Source organism: Geospiza fortis, unplaced genomic scaffold, assembly GCF_000277835.1.
Source record: "Geospiza fortis unplaced genomic scaffold, GeoFor_1.0 scaffold200, whole genome shotgun sequence".
Taxonomy (NCBI): Eukaryota; Metazoa; Chordata; class Aves; order Passeriformes; family Thraupidae; genus Geospiza; species Geospiza fortis.
Window position 1 is genome coordinate 2989330 of NW_005054353.1, and position 21167 is coordinate 3010496.

Below are 21167 nucleotides of genomic sequence, written 5' to 3' on the forward strand. Positions count from 1 at the left end.
TTAGCTGGGAAACTTGCTGGAGGGGTTGTTGGATCCCACATAGGTGTCAGCGGGAGTGCTGCCCCTGAGTGAAGACTCAGGACTTTATTTAAAGGTATGCTGAGCTGCTCGGTTGAGCCCTGGTAATGGCTTCAGTGGCATTTCTCACTGATTAATCACTGCACATTGGTACAGCTGGAATAAAACTCAGCAGTTCCTGGATTCTGTTCCTGTGGTTAGACTGCCAGATCACAGTGTCCCTCTGGAGGTCCCAGTAGACAATAACAAGCAGACAATAATTTGACCAGAAATAGAAAATGGGGGAAGTAGTAACAATAAATTCATTAGCACAGTAATTACTAAAGTGAAGAGAATTCTGAAGATGAAGTAGTTATCCTTTAAAATTACCATCTTGAAAAGAATAAAGTAATATAGGAGTATCAGGCTGTGAAGAAAACGAAAATAACTACATCATCTTGGGGGAATTGGCCTACATTTTAGCCTTGGTGGTAAAGATGACCTTGTTTATGTGGAATGTTCATAGGCAGAGCCAAGGAAGGATATGAAAGAAGGGTATAATGCCCTGTGACAGGTTATCCTGTAAGAGATGAACCTTTAAAGAGCTTGGCTGGATTGTTGCTAACACACCGGAGATCGTCTGCTGCACATTGCATGCAATGGTGGGGTCACTCATCTTGGAGGACAAAAAGCACTCTGAATATGCAATAATAATTGTTCCATAAGAATCTGCATGACATTTAATTTTATAGTTAATTATTTTTTCTGTTTGCTGTTAGGGCACAGTTCAGGGGCTGACTTGGGTCAGCCTTTCCATCATGGTGGTGGGTCTGTCCCACTTCTGCAGCTCCATGGGCTGAGTTCAAGGGTGGAGGCAGTATAGCAGGCATTTCAAGCAAGTCACAAGTGTTTTTGCCAGTTATACTCAGGTACTGTACTAATGAAGTGGCTGTAGATGCCAAAATTGATAAGACCTTTAAAAAAAATAAACATAGAAAAAACTATACTGTTGCTAGCAAAGAAAAGAGCGTGACAAAAAAATCATATGTGTTCTGGAAAACTAAGGGAAAAGTGGAAGAAACTGCAGAAAGATTGGCATTCAAAGCACAACATACTTCAAACTGAGTTAGAAATGCCCAGTAGATTTTTAAAGCTGTATTTCTCTAACAGTTGTGTTTCTCTTCTGAGCTACTGGTTACAGTGCAGCATGTGCCTGAATAGCTGACAGATAACTCGGATATGGCTGTAGCAGCAGCAGTGAAGCTACAGTGTATGATAGGTTGCATCTCTGGTGGTACCTACATAAATGTGTAAAAACCCATCTCCTGTCTGTGTGCTGTAATTATCATTTTTCAGTGTCAAGGTCAAGAATGTAGTCAGAACAGCAAGGCGCTATGTTGTCATTGTTTCAGTTTGGAGAGGTAAAGGTTTAAGAGCAGTTGTTTGAAAATAGGTCATTACAGTGTGAAATTTGCTCTGTTTTTTGTGAACTCTGGTTATTTAAATAATGGCATTTGCATAGGATCATTATTCATCTTAGACAAAGCAATGGAGGAAGAGCTGGTTCTAATTTGTGTAATCTCAGTAGCCATCCAAGTTCTTGGCACCATCTACCTCATTAAGCCTTAGTAGAGGGTGTTGAATTGTTTCAACACATTTGCTACATCATTCAAAAATGCTGCCCAGATCTGTCTGATAGTGTATGCAATGACCCTTGCTACAATAAAAATAATAGGGGTTGGGATAAAGAATAGTGTTACTGCCATTATTCCAAATTTAGAAAGTATCTTTCACTTCATATAATGCAAAAAAAAAAAAAAGCAATTCTAAGCTCCTCAATAGATGTACTCTTTGCTGTTTAAGCATTTTTAATCTGCTCTTGACGCTGCATGAAATAATGGTTATTAAAAATACATAAGAATGGTATACATCCAGAAAATTGAGTGTCCATGTAAACATAAAAAATCATTTACCTCTTAAAACTGCAGAAATGGTTTCTGTTTCCTTTGTATGATCATCCTTTATCATTGGCAAAATCAGAGACTGGATGTGAAGAGTTCCTGTGGTGAAGATGTACATCTATCTAGTTGTCCATCTATATTCCTTATATAAATTGTATACAGAATTAGAATGTAATTCCACAAAATGACTTTCTCGGTTTTTCAGGATTTTAATAGATAGGGGATGAGACTGATTTTCCACCGCTTTGCACTTTTTGTAGTTATATGGATTGTTGTACAGGATGTACAAAGTGGATATAAAATGCTACCATTCTGCTTTGACACATGCATAAAATATGCACAATTATTATAGACCTATTACATTTGAATGATAAGAACATTTATCTCTGTGGAGATCATAACTGGTCTAAGTGAGGGCTCTTGAAGATCTGCTCGTTCTGGTCACTTGTCACGTGGGAGATACAGCTGTGGGCTATAAAGACACGTGCTTTTTGTGGTCATATCTCTGTGTTCAGGTTTACAGCAGGTAAATGGCTTTTGGCAGGTAAATCCTCAGACCACACCTAGAAAATTGAGGGCCTTATCAGTAACAGAGACCTCTGCAGTGGTGCTGGATGGGCCTGAGTAGCTGTGTGTGTTCTATTCCTGATCTGCATCTCACTGTCAAGATCTGTAATCAGCACCTGAAAAACAAAGGATCTAGCCAGACCTGCGTAGCCTGTTTGTTGTTATATAATCAGAGCCAGATAACCAAAAGAGAAGTGGGAATTACATCAGCACTAACCCTTCTCTTCCTTACAGCTGTGGTTAATTAGTTTTGATTCCCTGGGACAGCCTCTCTTATGAGGGGTAAATTCTTTGTCAAGGGAATGGCCAAGCATCAGACCTCTGTGCTGTATATACTGTATATATATGCAATGATTCTGATTCTGTATATGCTTTTTTGGGATTACCCAGGAGTGTTACTTAGCACTGGTACTTGAACACTGGGTGTTCAAGATGGTTCTTCATGCTTTTTATATGTAGCATGTGATTCTGAATAATAATGCTGGGGTTACTAAAGTTTTAGGAACATTAAGTACTTATTGTACTTAATGCATGCAGGAAAACAGCTCTTTGATTACAGTTCGGTCTTGTAAAAATATTTCAAAAACCTTTTTGGGAACATAAAAGTATGAGTTGAAGATCCTAAAGTGATGGGTGCCACACATTGACAAAACCACTTTCTCTTTTCTGACGCTCTTAACAATTTGTTGAAGGATCAGTTAAGACTCGAGAATGGGCATCAGAGCAACAGTGAAATTACAGTGGCAGATGTGCTTAAGATGTGGGAGAGAATAAGGAGCAGGTGCTTGCCTTTAACCACAGCATTGCTCAGAAACCACGTGGCAAACTGACTTCACATCACACAGCCACACCAAGGCACGGAGTTGGCTGAACATACAACCAGCCTTGCCATGGCAGGGAAGTAGAATGCAGGCAAAGGATGCTACAATCTGGCCAGCAGCAAATGAGATTCGTGATGCCTCTTGGGTCCTGTAGGAAATTCATCAAGAATGGCATGCCAAATCTACTATACCACCCTTTGACCAGAACTGCAAGCAACAGTTTTGCAATTAATTATTGTTGATTATTTAATTTAGTTCTCTCTTTTACATTTTCTTAGGTACTGTCTTGATTAGCCATGCCTCCGTTATGGCCAGAGGAAGAAACAAAAAGAGTAGGACAAGAGTGAAAAAGTGTTCCTTGACCAAAAATGAAAAACTAGTGAGGCCTCCCAAGAAATTTAAAAATGTATGGGGCAGACTGACACTCTCACACTTTCCAAACTTGGCTGCTCCCATACTGAAGAGCTTTCTTGCTGAAGGCAGCTCTGCTTTGGGCATATCAGGGCAGGCCACTCCTATCCCAGTCAAAATTTATCAGTATTTTACATTCAGATACTCATGGAAGCAGGAACTAGAATGCAGATCTTCCTTTCTTCCTTACAAGTAAGAGCAAGCCCCTGATAACAGTTTCCCCCGGCTCTGAAATGCTCTTTGGGTTTCAGAAATGCTGACAGCATGCACTGTGAAAATGTCCATTGGAAGGACTGTAACCCAAAATTTCATAAACTGATTGTTAGTGCTGGCCTATGAGAATCAGTGAAATGAGCTCAAACTCAAATGGCAATGGAATCTGTGTTCCCCAAATCCTGCTTAAATTAATAGATCCTAAACTGTGTCTTCTGTTTGGGGTCTGTGGGTAACACAGAGAGAAATAACTTGGCTGTGCTTCCTAGTGCTTCAAAAGGAGCTAAATGCCTTGTTCAGTGGAAACAAAACTTGGGCTACTCCAGAAATAGAGCTGTGCAGCTGCTGGGGAATTTGAGACCTACCTTGTCCCTCTTTTCTTCTGTAGGTTCAAATTTTCTTAGACTGTCATTCATCTAGCCAGTTGTTAACATATCTGGAGCAGGTAACCTAGGTATGTAAATAATTTTAGTCTTAAAAAATGGGCACTTAAAGGCAGCTTATTCTCTTTGTGGATCTAACTCCCAAGTTGAGATGACGATGCTGAAGGAGTTTTTATGCAGCTTTTCCAATGAGGTGGGGAGAGCAAAGAGCCACCTCAAGCACTTCAGTTTGTTTCTGAGGCCACAGCTGCTCTGTACTCCCTACAAGTCCTACCAAGAGATCACATACCAGCTGGGGACTGGCATAGCCAGTCTGCCTGTGCCTTGTCTTCTCGTGGCTCTGTGTGTGCTGGGGAGCAGTTGTAGGAAGCTCCTGCCGAGAGCAAGCTGAGAGCTCTCACTCTCACCACCAGCAGTGGATTTAATCTGGCTGGATCCCAGATGATGGAAGGTAATCTGTTGCATTCACTGCAGTTTTTGACTTCTTCTCATCTGCCGTTGAAGATTGTATCAGTAGTTTTGCATCCCTAATTTGTAAGTGATTTGCACTCCAAGTTGTGGGAACAAATAATTCTGTGCATAACTTAGAAAATGTGGCCTGTGGAGTCTATTTGCAGTAACCATATTAGTTAAATTACCAGTGTGATTAACTGTAAGAATGAGTGTGCTTTCATAAATACCAGTGCAATTATTTCTGGTAATTTATTCCACTCCTTACAATATAGCTGCGAGATGTGAGCTAGTGTTTTTCAGATAATATATTCCATATTTTGTTGGGGGACTTGAGAGAAATTTCTTTTTGCTAGGGCAATTAGCTTATGCTAATCTGGAGAACATTTTCAATGTTATTTTTTAGAGTTTAGGAAATGATAAGTAAAATGATTTTGATTGTAGGTACTCAGCAACATAAAAACAAAGTACACTTCTAAACTCTCACTTCCGTATCTTTTCATTTGTTAAGATTAAAACAGGATGCATAACATGAGTGTATAAGTACATATACTTTAGGATTATAAAACCAACCCTGACTTTTACAGTGACACCAGTTAGATAGTTACTTCTGAGTGAGTGTTTCATTCCCAAGTTACTTGTGTAGCTAGAAGTTAGTATTGCTGTAGTTTGGTTCATTTCAGCTGTATGCTTGTCTTGACAAATATCTTTTCCAAAATTATCTGTCTTGAAAGAAAAAGAACAACTTTAAATCGTATTTTTTTGTTTGTTCCTTTTGATTTGGGTCCAGTATGGAGTGCAGCCACATGAGTAGTTGAATTAACACAAGAGAGGAGGTTTCAGTTTCCAGGCAGGAATGAGGAAAACAGTTTGGCTTTAGTAGAGTGATGTGATCTTCAGTCAGATGCTCTACCAGCTACAGCTTGGAAGTCTGGCACCTAAGGCTATTTCTTTAAACTGAGCAGCTACTTTGTGGTTTCATTGCTGCTTGAAACCTTTTTAATGTTTTAATGCTGAATTTATGAAACATAAGTTACGGATGACACAATTACTGTCTTTGCTTTTAAATTGTTTGAGGAATTGTAGGATTATTTTTGATTTACTTAACAGTTTTCCAGGGACAAATACATTGCTAGTATTGGGGGCAATCAAGTGGGGATATTTCTCATGTATTATTATGTATTAATTTAACCAAGTTTTATCTGAAAGAATATTCATGTCAAAAGCAGTGGCTCAGGAGTCATGCCACCCAGATCTGGGTCTTCTGTTAATTTATTCCAAGTTGCCATTTTGCTGTTAAAATCTTCAATTCTTACTTCAAGAAGCATCAACATCATGATTAGGAGCTTTATTGATGAAAGGTCAGATCTTTCTCTTTGGAGACCTTGTTAGAGCACTGCCTGTTTCTATTGAAAGTTGGGAAATAGTTATTCACATAATCTCCTTTCAGCCCTCCTTAAATTCCATGTAAAGGTCAAAATAATTACTGTTTACCACTTGTACTTATACAAAAGTTGGATATACTACACATCTAACTTCCATGCTGTATCAAAGTTGTATTTTTGTGTGCCTGTTGTCATATGAACCACACCACTTATTTCAGTTAAAATGAATGTGGGAAAGTAAAACTGCTTTAAATTAAGGTTTAGAGAGATGCTGTAAACACGTGTGTCTCTGTGAAGACTTGAATGGCTGTTGCATGAGTTCTGCCTTAATTTCTCAGTAAACTGATGTGCAATGGTCATGTTCATTTTTTATTCTGTTCTTCTACAATGAAGGCATACAGACTTACAATTCTAGTTCAGAAAAAAGATCTGCCTTACAAATTAATAAAAGTTATTATATACTCCTTCACATATTACATAACCAAACATATATTTCTCCCAAACTCCCAGATCTTTGAAAGATGTATGAAGATACTGAAGAATCATGCAAGATGGAGATGTTCTTTTAAGTTTTGCATTAGGGGCTTCATATTTACAATAATGAATTGAGAATGACCATCATTCAATGAGGCCAAATGAAAATAAAGGCTTACTCATCAAAAGAGTTCTTAGAACAGAAGAGTAATGTCCTATGGGGCTTCAGAGTTGTATGCCTTTCATATGTTACTATGATGCAGTGTACCTTTTCTACAAAACTACAGCACAATATTTTCCTGGCAGTTTGTGGGAATAGTTCTTTGAAATGAGTGCTTGTATTTTAGAACAGCTCTGGACCACTGTTGGAAGTCAGCTGCGAGCTTTCATTAGTTGAATACAAATAATAAACCAGCAGGCACTTGGAATGGTACAACCCAAAAGAAATGAAATTGATCATTTCTGACCTTCATTTTTGTATGTTGTAGTAGACTGGTGCTTTTTTTATTTGCATTTCTTACATCAGGTAACATGATGTAAGATGATGGGCATTTTTAGAAGTAATTTTGATGCAATAAAATTTATTTTTTCATTCTCCTGTGTACTGAATTCATTTGTGTAGCTGAAGTTCTAGAGGAAAATTTTTACTTCTATTATTATTATATTTGTATGTACTGATTCAAAGTGATGGTCTTAAGGAATGTGTAGAAGGCTTTTAATACGCAATATTATTTGAACCACTCATGATACTGCTGTAGAAATGTCTCACTGCTGCTAAATATCGCAGAGTTATTAATCTTTTTTGACAAGGAGGCAGTGGTTTTCAAGGTATTTTTGGTGTCTAGTTCCCACATCATTACATTCCCCATGTTCTTTATTGACCTAATATTCCTCCTGACTGAGGGACCTGGGAGACTTCAACCCATGCTGCAGCCTGTAGGACAGTGACAATGAGTGCACACATGGAAATTGAGGTCTCTCTCCCATTCCCTGTCCAAGGGTGCAGATCATCTTACTCTAAGCCAGTTCCTGTGCTCACACATTCCCCCTGGGGTGTGATAGTCCTCATCCCAGGACAATCTCCTCCTTTTGCTCATTTCTTTTCTCAAATCCCTAATGCTTCACCATCCTCGCAGGTCCAGAAGTTCTTCTGACCTCTAGCACCTGACAAGGCAGAGAAGGTGTAAAGGGTACCAGAGGCTACAAACAACTGCACAAGGAAGTTGAGTCCGTTGATATCCTAAGATACTGGATATTACTCTACCCTTATTGTATCAGTATTAAAGAATTGTTATTATTGTACTGTTTTTAAACTTTTTTTCTCTTTTATAATATTGGTATATTACACATCTCTGTGCTGCACCCAGAGGTGTATAGAACAGATTAAAAGAAATAAGTATGCAGAATTCCTTGTCCCATTGCAGGGAACAGCATTTAAAATCAGAAATTACATGGAGTGTCTGTCTTATTCATGAAAGAAAAACTGAGGCTTCATTCCTACTCATTTCATCCAGTTGAGGTCTTGATCAAAATTCCTCCACTAAAATGCTATTATATTGTTTGAGTGTTTTTTCCCTTGTCTAAATAAAATTAAACTATGCAATTAGATAGAAAAAATGTTATTCTTGAAGGTGGTAATAAAGTTTCTTATTGTGCATAAAAATACTGTATATTTTGAATATAAATTTAAATGTATCAGCTAGTGAATAGAGAAGAAAGCATGGGAAGACTTCTTTAGTTTTTAGTTTACTATCCTCACTAATGGATATCTGTAACTTGATTTAGGAGATAATGACCAAATGCTTTTAAAACAATAACCCATCTGAAGTAGAACATTTCTCTTCAGGTTTTGACATCATGGTAATATTTTAATTGAATTCCTAAGAGGGATTTATTCATCCAGGGAAAATATATTTTAAACACGCTAGACTATGGATTGTTTAAATCTGGTTACCTCTGTGGGCAGACTTGTGTTGTCTGACCTTGGAAAGCACATGGTGACAGAACTAAGATCCAGTAAAGAGATTTATGGTGCTGTTCTCCTGTTACTAAAAAATTGATTCATTTTAAATGGAAGTTTTGTTACAGGTCATTAATTTGTGGCTCTGACTGTCTGTGTCACGTGGAGCCGGGGTGTGCACGGCTGCCCAGCTGCAGCAGCACAGTGGCATGGGGGCTTCTCTTTTGTCTCCAACAGAAGCAGGGGGCAAGAAGCTACGGAGCACCGTCCAGAGGAGCACAGAGACAGGGCTGGCCGTGGAGATGAGGAACTGGATGACTCGCCAGGCAAGCCGGGAGTCAACGGATGGGAGCATGAACAGCTACAGCTCTGAGGGAAAGTAAGCAGCATTTACTGTGGTTTCCTGACGTTTCTCCATGAAACTGGGAGATGTTTCTCCATGAAGCTGGTTGTTAGAGAGAAGCACAGTGAGTGCTGTAGCTCCTTTTCATTCAGAATTCCCTTCATGAGCCTGTGTCATTGATGGACTAAGGCTAAGTCTTCCCCTGTGACTGAAAAGAGTCTCCCACTGTTGGTGCAGGAAGGAGGAGGATAATTTCTGCTGTGCCATAAGAAGGGCACGTAGGGGGTCAGATCATCATCATCAGGTGTGTCAGGAGGGGAAGCAGGTGTTGTACACAAGATAAAACACAGATATGGATAAGTTCTCTTCCAAAAACTCCTGGCATATGTCAGTGCTATGCAGAGCAAAGCATTTCCAGATCATTTCCAGATCACTGGGCTCAAGAGTTTTTCAAAGATTCTGCTACTTTTAACCTGAAGAAATTATCTGGGCAGAAGTACAAGTCTGTCATGTATCATGGTTATCATAGCATCATAAAAGCCCAAGTTAAAAACTTCCAAGTGATATATCTGAGACATTGCCCAGAAAAGTCTTATTGAGGGTTGATTTATTAATGGTGTTCACAGCACTGGACAATCCATCTGTGCTGCACAATATATATTGTGTTTCCAAGTTGGTGCACTGTATGCATTTGAAATGAATGTTTCTTAATGATTGGTCATTACAAATTTCATTAGCTCTTGTTGTTCTGTAATGGGCAACAGATAATTTATGGCAAGCATTTTAAGTTACTTTGGTCATTTGCCACAAGGGATTTCAGTTCTGTTATTGAATAGACATTCTCAAAGACATTTTCAACAAAATATTTTGAATGAATGGCGATTTTGAAAATAGCAACCAGTATTTGGTCTAATGTCATCATTTCACTGTGTACATTTGATATTTAAGCATTGAATTCACAATAACTGAGAAGTGTGAGCAATGTAACCTTCGTGTAACTAAATCACTGGTAAGGGTGTGTGTTAATGTCTTAATTAACTGGTCTCATATCAGTACTAATTAACAATGGTCTTTAATGCATTAGAAAACGAGAACATTATGGAAGAATACAAATTTGAAAATTATTGAGGAGAGTGCTTTCTTTACCTGTTTGTTTATATGCTGGAGGCTAAATTGCTGCTTGTTGAACACTGTGGGATTTCAAAAATTACAGTAATTGTTTTGTAAGTTCCTTACAGTACTACCAAACCCACAAACATTAAGTGCAAAACATCTAGAAAACAAAAAAAAAGAAAAAAAAGCCAAGCCAAAACAAAAAAAAACCAAAACAAATAAATAAAGACACAAACAAACAAAGTGCAAATTTAAGTGTATTTTTGTTTGGTTTCTTTTTCAATATTATTTCTAGTTTGATCTTCCCTGGTGTGAGGTTGGCTGCAGACAGCCAGTTCAGTGATTTTCTGGATGGACTTGGTCCTGCCCAGCTTGTAGGACGACAGACATTGGCAACGCCATCGATGGGTAAGTGTTTATGCCCTCTATATTCTATTTGGTCAGGTAATTAGAACATAAAAGTTATCTAGAGTCCCTTTAAATATGGATTTTTCTTGAGGTTTTGAGCAACTCAGTTAAGACCAAAGCTGTAACCTTGGCCAAAGTTGATTGTAATCATGGATGCTTATAAAGACATACAAAAGTTGAAAGTTGCTTTGAAAAGTTCAGCCTTTTACCTCTTCTTCAGTTTTCCATCTTTAAAATGGGGCTCATAAGATCAAACTTTTCTCTGAATCACTTGGATAATATTGCATAAAAATTGGTAATTTAGGTGCAAAATATTTGTTATTATTGTGTTTACAGGCTTGTATATTCACAAGTTACCTTTTCATAATTTGTCTTTAACTAGAGGGATGGTGAAGAGATTTCAAGCAGTTTTACAGAGCTGCTTTGTATTAATTCCCTCGCTGCCTTTTTTTTTAATATGAAACTCGTAGGAAATAGAAATTAATTTGAAGTAATAGAGGCATGGAAGGTGGGAGAGAAGGTGTTATTGCAGAGGTTTTAAATTGTTTACTAACATAAACAGCAGTGAAGAGGATAAATATTAAATTACATAGTAGTGTTAAAACCCAGATCATACTTACTGATGGAAAACAGGCGATAAAAGTTACCACGTGTTCATCCTAGAAATTTTTTCAACATTTTGTATATTAAAGTAGTTCTGAATTACCATGCTGGGATTTCTTTTTGTTCTCTAGGAGATATTCAGGTGGGAATGATGGATAAGAAAGGACAACTGGAAGTAGAAATAATCCGAGCCCGTGGCCTTGTTGTAAAACCAGGTTCAAAGACACTGCCAGGTAAGGAAGAAAAACCTTAGTAACAATCTTAGCACAGGGCCAGGTGTTGGACTTGATGATCATAATGGGTCCCTTCCAACTCAGTATATTCTGTGATTCTGAGAACAGTATTCTACCAAAAAGGTCTGTGGCTTTTCTGTTCAGCTTTGCCAGCTCTTAACAAGTCCCAGTAGGTTATAATGTTGTGTACTGAAATGCATACTGTACTGAAATCAGAAATCAGCCCTACTTCAAGAGGAAATTAAAAATCAGGCTGCCAGAAGAGCTCAGAGTATTTTTGGTAATAGCAAAGGCATCCTTAGTTATGGGGTAGGCAGAAAAGTATATACTGAAGATTTTATATAGGAGTCTCAGGAATGAAGAGGGAATCAAGAGATGTGGAATAGGTATCTACTCAAAAAGTAGACCAGTATTTGATACTTATTCCTTATTTTATAATTTGATGTCCTGTAACACTATGTGAAAAGGACAATATGATGATATTTTTAGCAAGCTCTTCTGCCAAAATAGAAATTGTGTCAGAGTCCTTTCTTCACTGATTTTCACCTTGTAGATAATTTTAAATTATTAACAATTTGGAGCATTGATCCAGATTTCACCAAAGTCATTGCAAGTCTTGCATTTACTTAATAGGCCTATTTTGCATATTGTACAGTATAGGGGATGCTATATATAGGAATACTTGATTTGTTCAGGTCAAAATCTGAATTGTTTCATGGTAAAAGAGACATACAAAAAGAAGTCAAGAAAAAAATACACCCAAGGAGAGCAGTAAAGAAAATGCATGGATGCTTTGTATGGAAATAATTGTTAATATTGCTTGTGGATATTTGTTCCTATAAGTTATATATCCTTTAAAAGCAGATTTTTATATGGTGACAGAAAGTGTGTGTGTTACGCAAAAAAAAACTGGACTTCTTCTTTACCTACTGTTCTCTGTTTTCATTTTTCTAAGCACCGTATGTAAAGGTGTATCTATTAGAAAATGGAGTCTGCATAGCCAAAAAGAAAACAAAGGTAGCAAGAAAAACGCTGGAGCCACTTTATCAGCAACTGCTATCATTTGAAGAAAGTCCCCAAGGGAAAGTTTTACAGGTAATTTGCATAAATATTCCTCTGAACCTGAAAATGTCACCTGTACAGTTTTCACTGAGTTTTGAACTTCTTTCAGGTTTCATTTGGCAATAAATGCTCATATTTTATATACTTGCTGAGCGGATAAACACAACAGTAGTAGCTATTTTTGCAAGTAGAAACTGAGTATGCAAGTAGAAGGGAGCAAAAGTGAATTATAGATTATGCTTCTGCTGTATGTATGGGCTCCTCTTGCTGGGCTTTCCCTGGTATTGTGGATAACTGTTGTTCGTACCCAGATTATTTCTGTCACTGCATCATGATTAGGATGCACAGAACTAAACTATGTCAGCACTTGATATTTCATTCCTTACTGTAATTAAATAAGCAGAGATTTTTGGCAAATAGATTAAAGCTTTTGACGTTTTTGCTAAATTTTTTCTATTTTCTTGTGTTTTTTTACCTAACAGATAATTGTTTGGGGAGACTATGGACGTATGGATCACAAATCCTTTATGGGAGTGGCACAGATACTTTTAGATGAACTGGACCTGTCCAACATGGTGATTGGGTGGTTCAAACTTTTCCCTCCTTCTTCCCTAGTAGACCCAACCTTAGCTCCTCTCACTAGAAGAGCTTCCCAATCATCTCTTGAAAGTTCAACAGGACCTTCGTATGCTCGCTCATAGCAGCTGTGAAACTGTTGTCATAGCAACCAGCGTTACAAAAAAATAAAATTACAGGTCGCAAACCCTGGTAACACTGCATGCTTAATGTTGTGTCTTCTGAGCCTGTTTCTAGGGCTGCAACGCGATCCTGTGTTCTCAAGGAAGTTGCACACATTGTGCCCTACAGAAGGCCCTCAGGTGATGGACTGAAATCATGAAGAACTGATAGGTTTGGAGTTCAGGGACTCAGTTTTGGTCCAATCTGAAGCCATGGACTAAACTAAAAAAAATCAATCTGTTTCATGCAACAAAAGTCCTTTTCAATGGCATATCTGTTTTTTTGCTCCCTTTTCTTTATTTATCTGCCCTCCCCTCCTAAAGTTTGGTTATGCCACAGAAATGGAGTTACCCTCCCATGGAGCCACATTACAAGTCAGTGGATTAGCAGACATTGGAAGAAAAGAAGAATCTAAGGATCATCCTTAGACTGGATGGAAAAGTCAACTGGTACTTGCAGCAGTTGCTTGAGATCTGAAAACTCTTCATATTGAAAAGGTTCAAGACTTAAAGTGGTGGGCTTCATACCTCCAGCTGTTCACACGGTGAAACCCCAGACATGATGGACTCTCTGAAAAATAAAGTTCTGTGGATATACTGTACTGTATGAAATTAAGAAACTTTTTTGCATGGACACAGATTTAGCTGAACACTTAAATTATTTTCTTGGGGCTGCAACTTGCAAAAAAAAAAAAAAAGAATAAATCAGCCATTTTCAACAGTTTATATTATTTTTAAAGATAAATTTCACTAGTGCATGGTTTTAAAGGGAAGAGAATGCAACAGGGTGATACAAAGACACACCACGTTTATCATTCTTTAAACCAGTCATGGTCTGTGTTTTTGCAGACTTATATTAAAAAATAAAAAAATAATTTCTAGCAAATATTTAAAATTCTGTTTATGTGACAAGAAATAAGTGTAATATATTAAATTTATTTAAATGTAAAAGGTACAAGCCTTGTAAAGTTCAACATAATGTGCAAATTGTACACTTCTTTTACCTCCTTTCTCTATCTCTCCTCCCAGTCTCCCTTCTTCCTTTTGCTCTTTTCCCCCTCTACCTCCCAGGATGATCAGCATATTCTAAAATGGCTACCTTTTGACTTATTACTGTCTTATGCCCCATATTTGGTTCAGGGTTGCAGATTGTTCTGCAGTTCTGAATTATTTGAGAAAAATATTGTTTAAGAGCTTACTTTTTTTCAAGCATGTTGAAAAGGATTTTGCAACATGGCTTGGGAGTACATTAATGTAATTCAGCATGTATTTGATAAAGAAGATATTTGAACTTTTGCAATTTATTGTACAGTGCATGGTAACTTATTTTCATTTTTTCTCACCTTCAAATTGAATTCTACAGCAAAATACTGGAATCATGTGGCCATTGTAAGATGTCTTCAATAAATTTGTGTTCAGCACCAGCATCTTTCATTCAAAGACTGAACTATTATTTCTTGAAGGTTTTTGGAAAGAGGAAAAATTAAGTACCTGATTGATTTTTAGGAAACAAATTTAAGCACTTTTATTTGCACTAAACCAAATTGATTGCTACATTTTTGAAATAACAGAAGCAACAAAGGTTACAAATCCATACAGTTCTTCTGCTGTAAAGTTCAATTTTCATAAATTACATTTGCATTGCAAAAGACATAATTAGATAACATCAGCCTGGAAAGTATCAGTCTTTGGTTGGTAAAATAGCCTTAAAGAAAGCTTCTCAGTACCACTCTGTCAGCTATTTGACGCCATTTCCAGAACCTGGCTGCAGTTAATGGATCTTCAGAGCCCTGGGTTTTGTAGCAGACAGTAACTACCATTGGGTGGTGCTGCAAGTTCAAGCTTCTCATTAAGTTTCGTTATTTAAAGGGAATGTAACTGGCTAACGTTTAATAACAAAATATCCTTTTTTTCTTTTTCCTGGGTCTTTGTATGCCTTTAATACGTACTTAAGGTTTAATATTGAAATCTTGCAATAATTTTTAAAGTATGCTACATTTACCTTTATGGCCACACAGAATTATTCTGATTTTATTTGAAAATCTGTTGAAGTTTCCCATTAATTGTACACGCCTCGTAAGAGGGAAAAAGTAATAACAGTATCACTTATAATGCCTTTTACTTTGTGCAATATCATAGAAAATGAGATTGTGTCTTGTCTGCAGAGTTTATATCATGGATTATTGTTAAGTTAATAGACAGACTGGTAAAATTATATTTATTGAAATAATTTAGACACCTGTCTACCAGCAGCAAATAAATACTACTAACATGCAGTCTACAATATCCCCTAGGATATTAAACAGAAATACATAACCATTTTCCTGACACTGTGAGATGTGCTCACACATTCTTGTATGCATAGTCCTCTATAAATTATTTCAAATTTTAAAATTAAAGACATGACGCATGGAAGGTTTGTACATAATTGTCATTATGCAGTATTTATTTTAAAAAAATTAATGTATTTTTTTTAATTTTCACACGTCTGCAATTCTACTTATGGTTTAGTCATGTAAATAGTACTATTCCAGTGATCACTGCTGTCTTGTAAATAGTACGTTTTAAAAAGTTAAAAGGAATTACAGTTGGGGGAAAAAAAGGGCAGATTAGGCCTGTAATGAACACCAACTAATGTAAATCAAACTCATTCTGGTGATGGTATTTAACACTTTAAATAAAACATTTTCTTTACAGAATTTGTGTGCAGAATTTTGTTGCTTTTCTCTAAGGTGGTCAGCAGCATCCTTCCACGCCCTTCGGTGGAGCTGGTGCAAGCAGCTCATGCAGCTGGAGAGCAGCTGGAGAACACTGTGCTTTTCTTCTCCCACAGGACTGCAGGTGAAATGCAGTGTCAAGGTGCCACTGTCACTGCCAGGCTCAGGAGCAGTGGGAGCCAGTTGTGCCTGTCACCAGCCAGCCCTGGGCTCTGTGCTCTGGCCACCCTCGGGCTGCCGTGTGCCCAGTGCACATCTCCCAGGATGGAGCTGGCTCCAAGCTGCCGGCTCTGGCTGCCAGGACAGGCTCCAGCTCTGATATAACCAGCGCACCAAATGTGCTGAGACCATGAGGAGGTCCCCTCAGCTGCTGTGGAGTGGCTGCACCATCCAGTTAGACTTCCATCCTACCCCTAGATACCACCTAATGTTAGCTGCCTTTTTTCTTCATGAGTAGGGTACAAATGAGGACAGAATGCCCACCTGACAGTGGTGCCTGCAAGTGCTCACGCAGCCACTGCAGAAGGGAGCAAGGGTCCAACACCTATGCAGCAATGAGAGGGATGGGTGGAGATGGGAGAGTAGAGGATTTATCTCTACCTGACCCTTCAGAGGCAGCATCAGCACAGGCAGTGGTGACTGGGCAAAACTTGAGCGCTTATGACTTGGAAATTTACTGAAGAGTGAGAGGCTGGCTGGCAGCTTGCACAGCAAAGTGTGTGTATTTATTTCCAGACATGAGGTGAAAGAAAAGCGCTGCAGTACTGTCATGAGACAAAACCTCCAAAAAAGCAAGCAAATATATTTTGGGCTGAGAGCAGTTGTGGGAACTGTGAAGATAGAAACTCCATTTGTTGCATTGCATCTGCAAGTGGGATGCTGGAGAAACAGACTCAGGTTTCTGGTGTGTTAAACCACTAATACCCCAGCAGGTCCCTCTTCTGCTGATGCTGACATTGCTGTTGCAAGCGTGTCAGGCAAATCTCTGGGTGGGAACTGGACTATGGGAGCAGGTGAGGCTGCCCCATGCACTGGAGCACATCACTTTCAGCCCTGTGGTGGGGTGGCAGCAAAACACCTCCTCCCACAGCTGAGCATGAGACTGTGTCTGTCTTTGGCACTTGTTAGAAATGTACTCCATTACACTCAGCAAATCCTTGAAAAGGCCCTTTGTACAGACCAAGAAAGCTACAACATACACTTTTCTAAAGGGTCCTATTCTCTGAGACAATTTTTCAAGATTGATTGCTGTTTCCCCTCTCAATTTCTTCTTGACTATGTCCACTTAATTTCAAAACAAAACTAGATCATTTTAATATTAACAGTACCATCTTACTCATGACTACTTAACATTGGCTCAGATGGCTGATTCATCTGGTTATGCTGAGAAGAGTTTGTGCCAATAAAAAATGCAGTAAAACACCATGGTGCCCTAACTGTGAGGCTTTTCTGCTTCTATGCCTTTACTTCAGTTTTAGAAGGTTTAAGTAACATGATGGCATAGCAGTAGTATATCAGGCACCATGCTGAGAGTGAGCATGGGGCCAGTGCCTCCTAACCAGCGCAGCATTGCATTCTTGCAGTTTCCCACTAATATCAAATATCTGTTCACAACTGTATAATACATAAAATGTTATCGTTTTTTATATAGAGGTTTAATATGGCATAAAAGATAACAAAGCAATAAATTTCATAGCTTCCTCACAAAGTTAGATAATGCTATGTGGAAGTCTAGAACAGTTTGTACTTCTTCCCTTGGCACATTTTTGTGTGATTCTCACCTCTCTGATACCCAAGCAGCAAAGAGCAGACGCCACAGCTGTAGATATCACAATCAGCTTCCAGGTGTGACTATCCTCTCTGTCCCTTCCTTGGTAAGTATTTACAGCAATGCTTCACCAAGAGCAAGCAGCAATGCAAGAAAGATACACGTGTCCAGCAAAGAATGGTTCACCTTCAAAGGACAGGTTTATGGAACCTAGCTTAGCTGGCAAGGAAAAAAATACAACTATCTGCTACAAATACCAAAGATAAATTAACTTCTGGCATTATTTGCTTAATACCTGCCTATTTTTGATGTCTTGTTTAGGATGGGATGAGTCATGCTGGGGACATCAGATTCTCTCCTTCTCTCCCCATTGGCCACAGAGGCAGAAAGTGATGACTGGCTTGTGTTGAATTTCTACCTTCACAGCAGCTGTGCTTAGGAGAAGCAGATCCAGGCATAGTAGCCAGAAATAAGAATGAGGATTCCATAGTTCTTCAGAAGCAAGACCTATCTGAACTGCCTGTATGGTTATCAGGACTGAGGGCAGCAGGCAGCCAATAACTGATGAAGGAGGAAATGGGTGCGAAACAATTTCCCAGATCTGACACACTGTCGTGTCAGGTCACTCCTCAGCCCAGCCCCAGGGAGAAAGAGAAGCAGCCATGCTAATTAAACCACAGAGCACTGATGCCCTAAAATATGCCATGAGGTCACATGGAAAATAAACAGCATCCTAGATCTGCAGAGGGTGCAGGGCATGGGACTAAGGAAAAGTTTGTCATAAATGCTTGCCTGCTCAGACTATTCCTGTAACCAAGAACAGTTTATTAAGTGCTATCCAAAATGTAGATACAATGGAAGTGATGTTGGCATGAAGATGGAATAGGTGAGTGGTGCTGGATAGCATCATTTTATAGACATGGAGGTTTAGGATACCTTACTGAGGTGGGAGCCGGTTTGGCACTGGTAGTGTTTCAAGCACAAGACTCACGAGCAGTGGCTGAAGTCACTTGGCTTTCTCAGCTTGGAGAAGGATAAGGAGTGACTCGACCACAGTCTAAAGCTTCCTCCTGGGGGCCAGTGGAGGGGGAGTTGCTGATCTCCTCTTTGGGGAGCAGTGATAGGACATGGGGAAATGGAATGGAGCTGCTTTGGTCTAAGTTCAGATTGAATATTAGGGAAAGGCTTTTCAACAAAAGGGTGGTCATTCACTGGAACAGGATCTCCAGGGAAGCAGTCATGAGTTCAAGGAGTGTCTGGAGGATGCTCTTAGTCACCTGGCTTAGGTAGTCCTGTGAGAAGCAGGGAGTTGGACTTGATGCTCCTTATGGATCCCCTCCAACTCAAGATATTCCATGATTTCTTTGGACAGCTGTTAGGGCTCATGTAGGAGTTATTAATCAAAGTCCTTCTGTCTAGCTACAGTTTTGGTAAAGGAATTTTAAAGATGATATTTATATTAAGGTGACACCATTCACTGAAATGAAAACAAACCAAAACACCAAAACTTGATAGGCAAAAACTCAACCAGTAGGTCCTGCTATGCTGAGAGTGCAACTGGCACATGAAGAAAAGGGCCAGTACTACCTTTGCCAGTGCATGTTAGCCTAGTTTGAATGCCAATAGCAGCCAAAATTATTATCCCCTTGATGAGAATTAAAAGAGATTTAGATAATACTGAGGCATTCAATAGTAATGTGAAATTATCAAAGTGGCAGATACTTTATTGATATCTATTCTGATCCCCCCCCCTTTTGTTTCTTGTTTATTAGCATTTTTGCTGCAACATTCCTGAATACTGGCAAAACAGATCCCTGAAGATGAGGAAGAGTCATTTATATCAGGCACCATCTCTCAGGGACAAGCACACTGGGAGTTCTGCTGCTTGGGAAGAAACTCAGTTAAGAAGCTTGAGGACTTTTGAATTTCTTCTTACAGTCTCCCACACACCAGAAATGACACAAAGATTTTCTTTATCTAACAGTTTCTCAGCCTATGTTCTGATTCTGTACCAAATTCTGAGCTGTGATTCTGTGTTTTGGAATTTGTACTGCAGAACTACTTACTCTCAGATCTGCTAACCTGGCCCTCCAGACACCTTAGTTACCATCTGCCACATGCCTGAGGTGTCAGTGCACACAGCTACACAACCTTATGCACGAACAAATGAGTCCTGTCCTTCACTGTGTTTTGGCTGTACAAACACTGTTTTGGCTCAACAGTCTGGAATCCAGCAGCTCTGGCTCTCTAGGAACAGCCCTAGGGTAGGATGGCACTTCACCAACAGACAACTTCTTCACTAGCAAAAATACAACTTGGAGAATTGACATTTCTTATATATCCTCATGCACTTTGGCCATTGAAATAAAGTGAGAGCTAAGAAGGGTGGATCTCAGAGTGAGCCAAGAAGCATTTGGGTAACATGAAGGGAAAAAGGCCACTTAAATCACTTAAAGTGCAACTGCATTTCTAAGTTGTCCCCTAAACACGAGTCAGGTGATAGACAAAGAAATGTAGAATCCCCATTCATACAGAGGTGACATATTCCTGTCAGCACCTTAAAGACTCTTAAACAAAACAATGCTGGCACAGTTCCAGTTCTGAAAGTTTCATTAAGATGAAAAACTAAGAAAAATTAACATAAGAATCCTCATTTTGGATTGCTGTGAATTCTTCTCATTTCTAACCCAGGATTTTTTGTTTTCAATTACCATGGTATCAGTAAAAATCACAGTATCAGTGCAGCTGTAGGACTAGTTTCTTTAATTATACATGTTTAACTAAGAACATATTTTTATACTGTTTTCTTTAGCTGTTTAGGCACAGTTTTTATTTCCTTGTTTTCTTTAAGAAGTATCCAGAACCAAGATGCTTCCTTGTGATTTTTTCACATCTCATGCATATCTGATACTTAAAATATGAGCAGGTGCCTTAGGCAACAGATTCAGAACACAGTTTTTTTACACCCTCAGCAGCTTTGCTTTCCTAAGCAGTGTTAGGTTATAAACTTAGTTGTGACAGCTGGGTCAAGCCACAGTTACAGTCCAAGATGGATACTCAGGCTGTGTTCAGACATCTAATTTAGGTGAAACTCAGAGGGCCAAAATTAATAGTCTATTTAATTGCACTCAGTGAAAAGAGACAAGAGAACCTCCATGGTAACTCGTATTTAGGATCTTCTGGAAAGCCATTTTGAACAGTTTTCACTATCAGCTGCCTATGAGGTGTAAGGCAGTTCAGCTTCCAGGGTAGGTAATGCAAATAGGTCCTAAAATGAGGATGTCATTATGGATAAGACATAGAAGAATATCAGGTCCTTATTCCCTTCAGTACTTTTTGCTCCCAGAAAACACCTGGGAAAAATCTCCTTACTGAGAACCAAATTACAATGAAATTGAACATAGTGAAAGCAAAAATGTGGGGAAGAGGAAAAATGGACCCACTGAAGCTTCTCTATCCTCTCATGCAAACCTCAGCCCATCAGACTAACACCATGGCTGACCTTGGCCTCAATGAGAGGTCACAGTATGAGGTTTGGTCATACTCCTGCTCTCAAACAGC

The 21167-nt window shown here is 38.8% G+C and overlaps 1 protein-coding gene across 15 annotated transcripts in view; it reads left to right on the forward strand.

Annotated features, from left to right (window-relative positions):
• The window catches only part of RIMS2 (regulating synaptic membrane exocytosis 2), a 357283-nt gene extending 341463 nt beyond the window's left edge, over positions 1 to 15820 (forward strand). For all 15 annotated transcript variants that reach the window (XM_031058961.1, XM_031058971.1, XM_031058957.1 and 12 more), the window contains 5 exons: positions 8860 to 9001; positions 10374 to 10486; positions 11221 to 11322; positions 12278 to 12417; positions 12867 to 15820. In XM_031058961.1, the coding sequence (XP_030914821.1) occupies positions 8860 to 9001; positions 10374 to 10486; positions 11221 to 11322; positions 12278 to 12417; positions 12867 to 13085 (716 nt within the window). In that variant the 3' untranslated portion in view covers positions 13086 to 15820. The remainder of the gene's footprint in view (positions 1 to 8859; positions 9002 to 10373; positions 10487 to 11220; positions 11323 to 12277; positions 12418 to 12866) is intronic.
• Positions 15821 to 21167: the final 5347 nt, after the last annotated feature.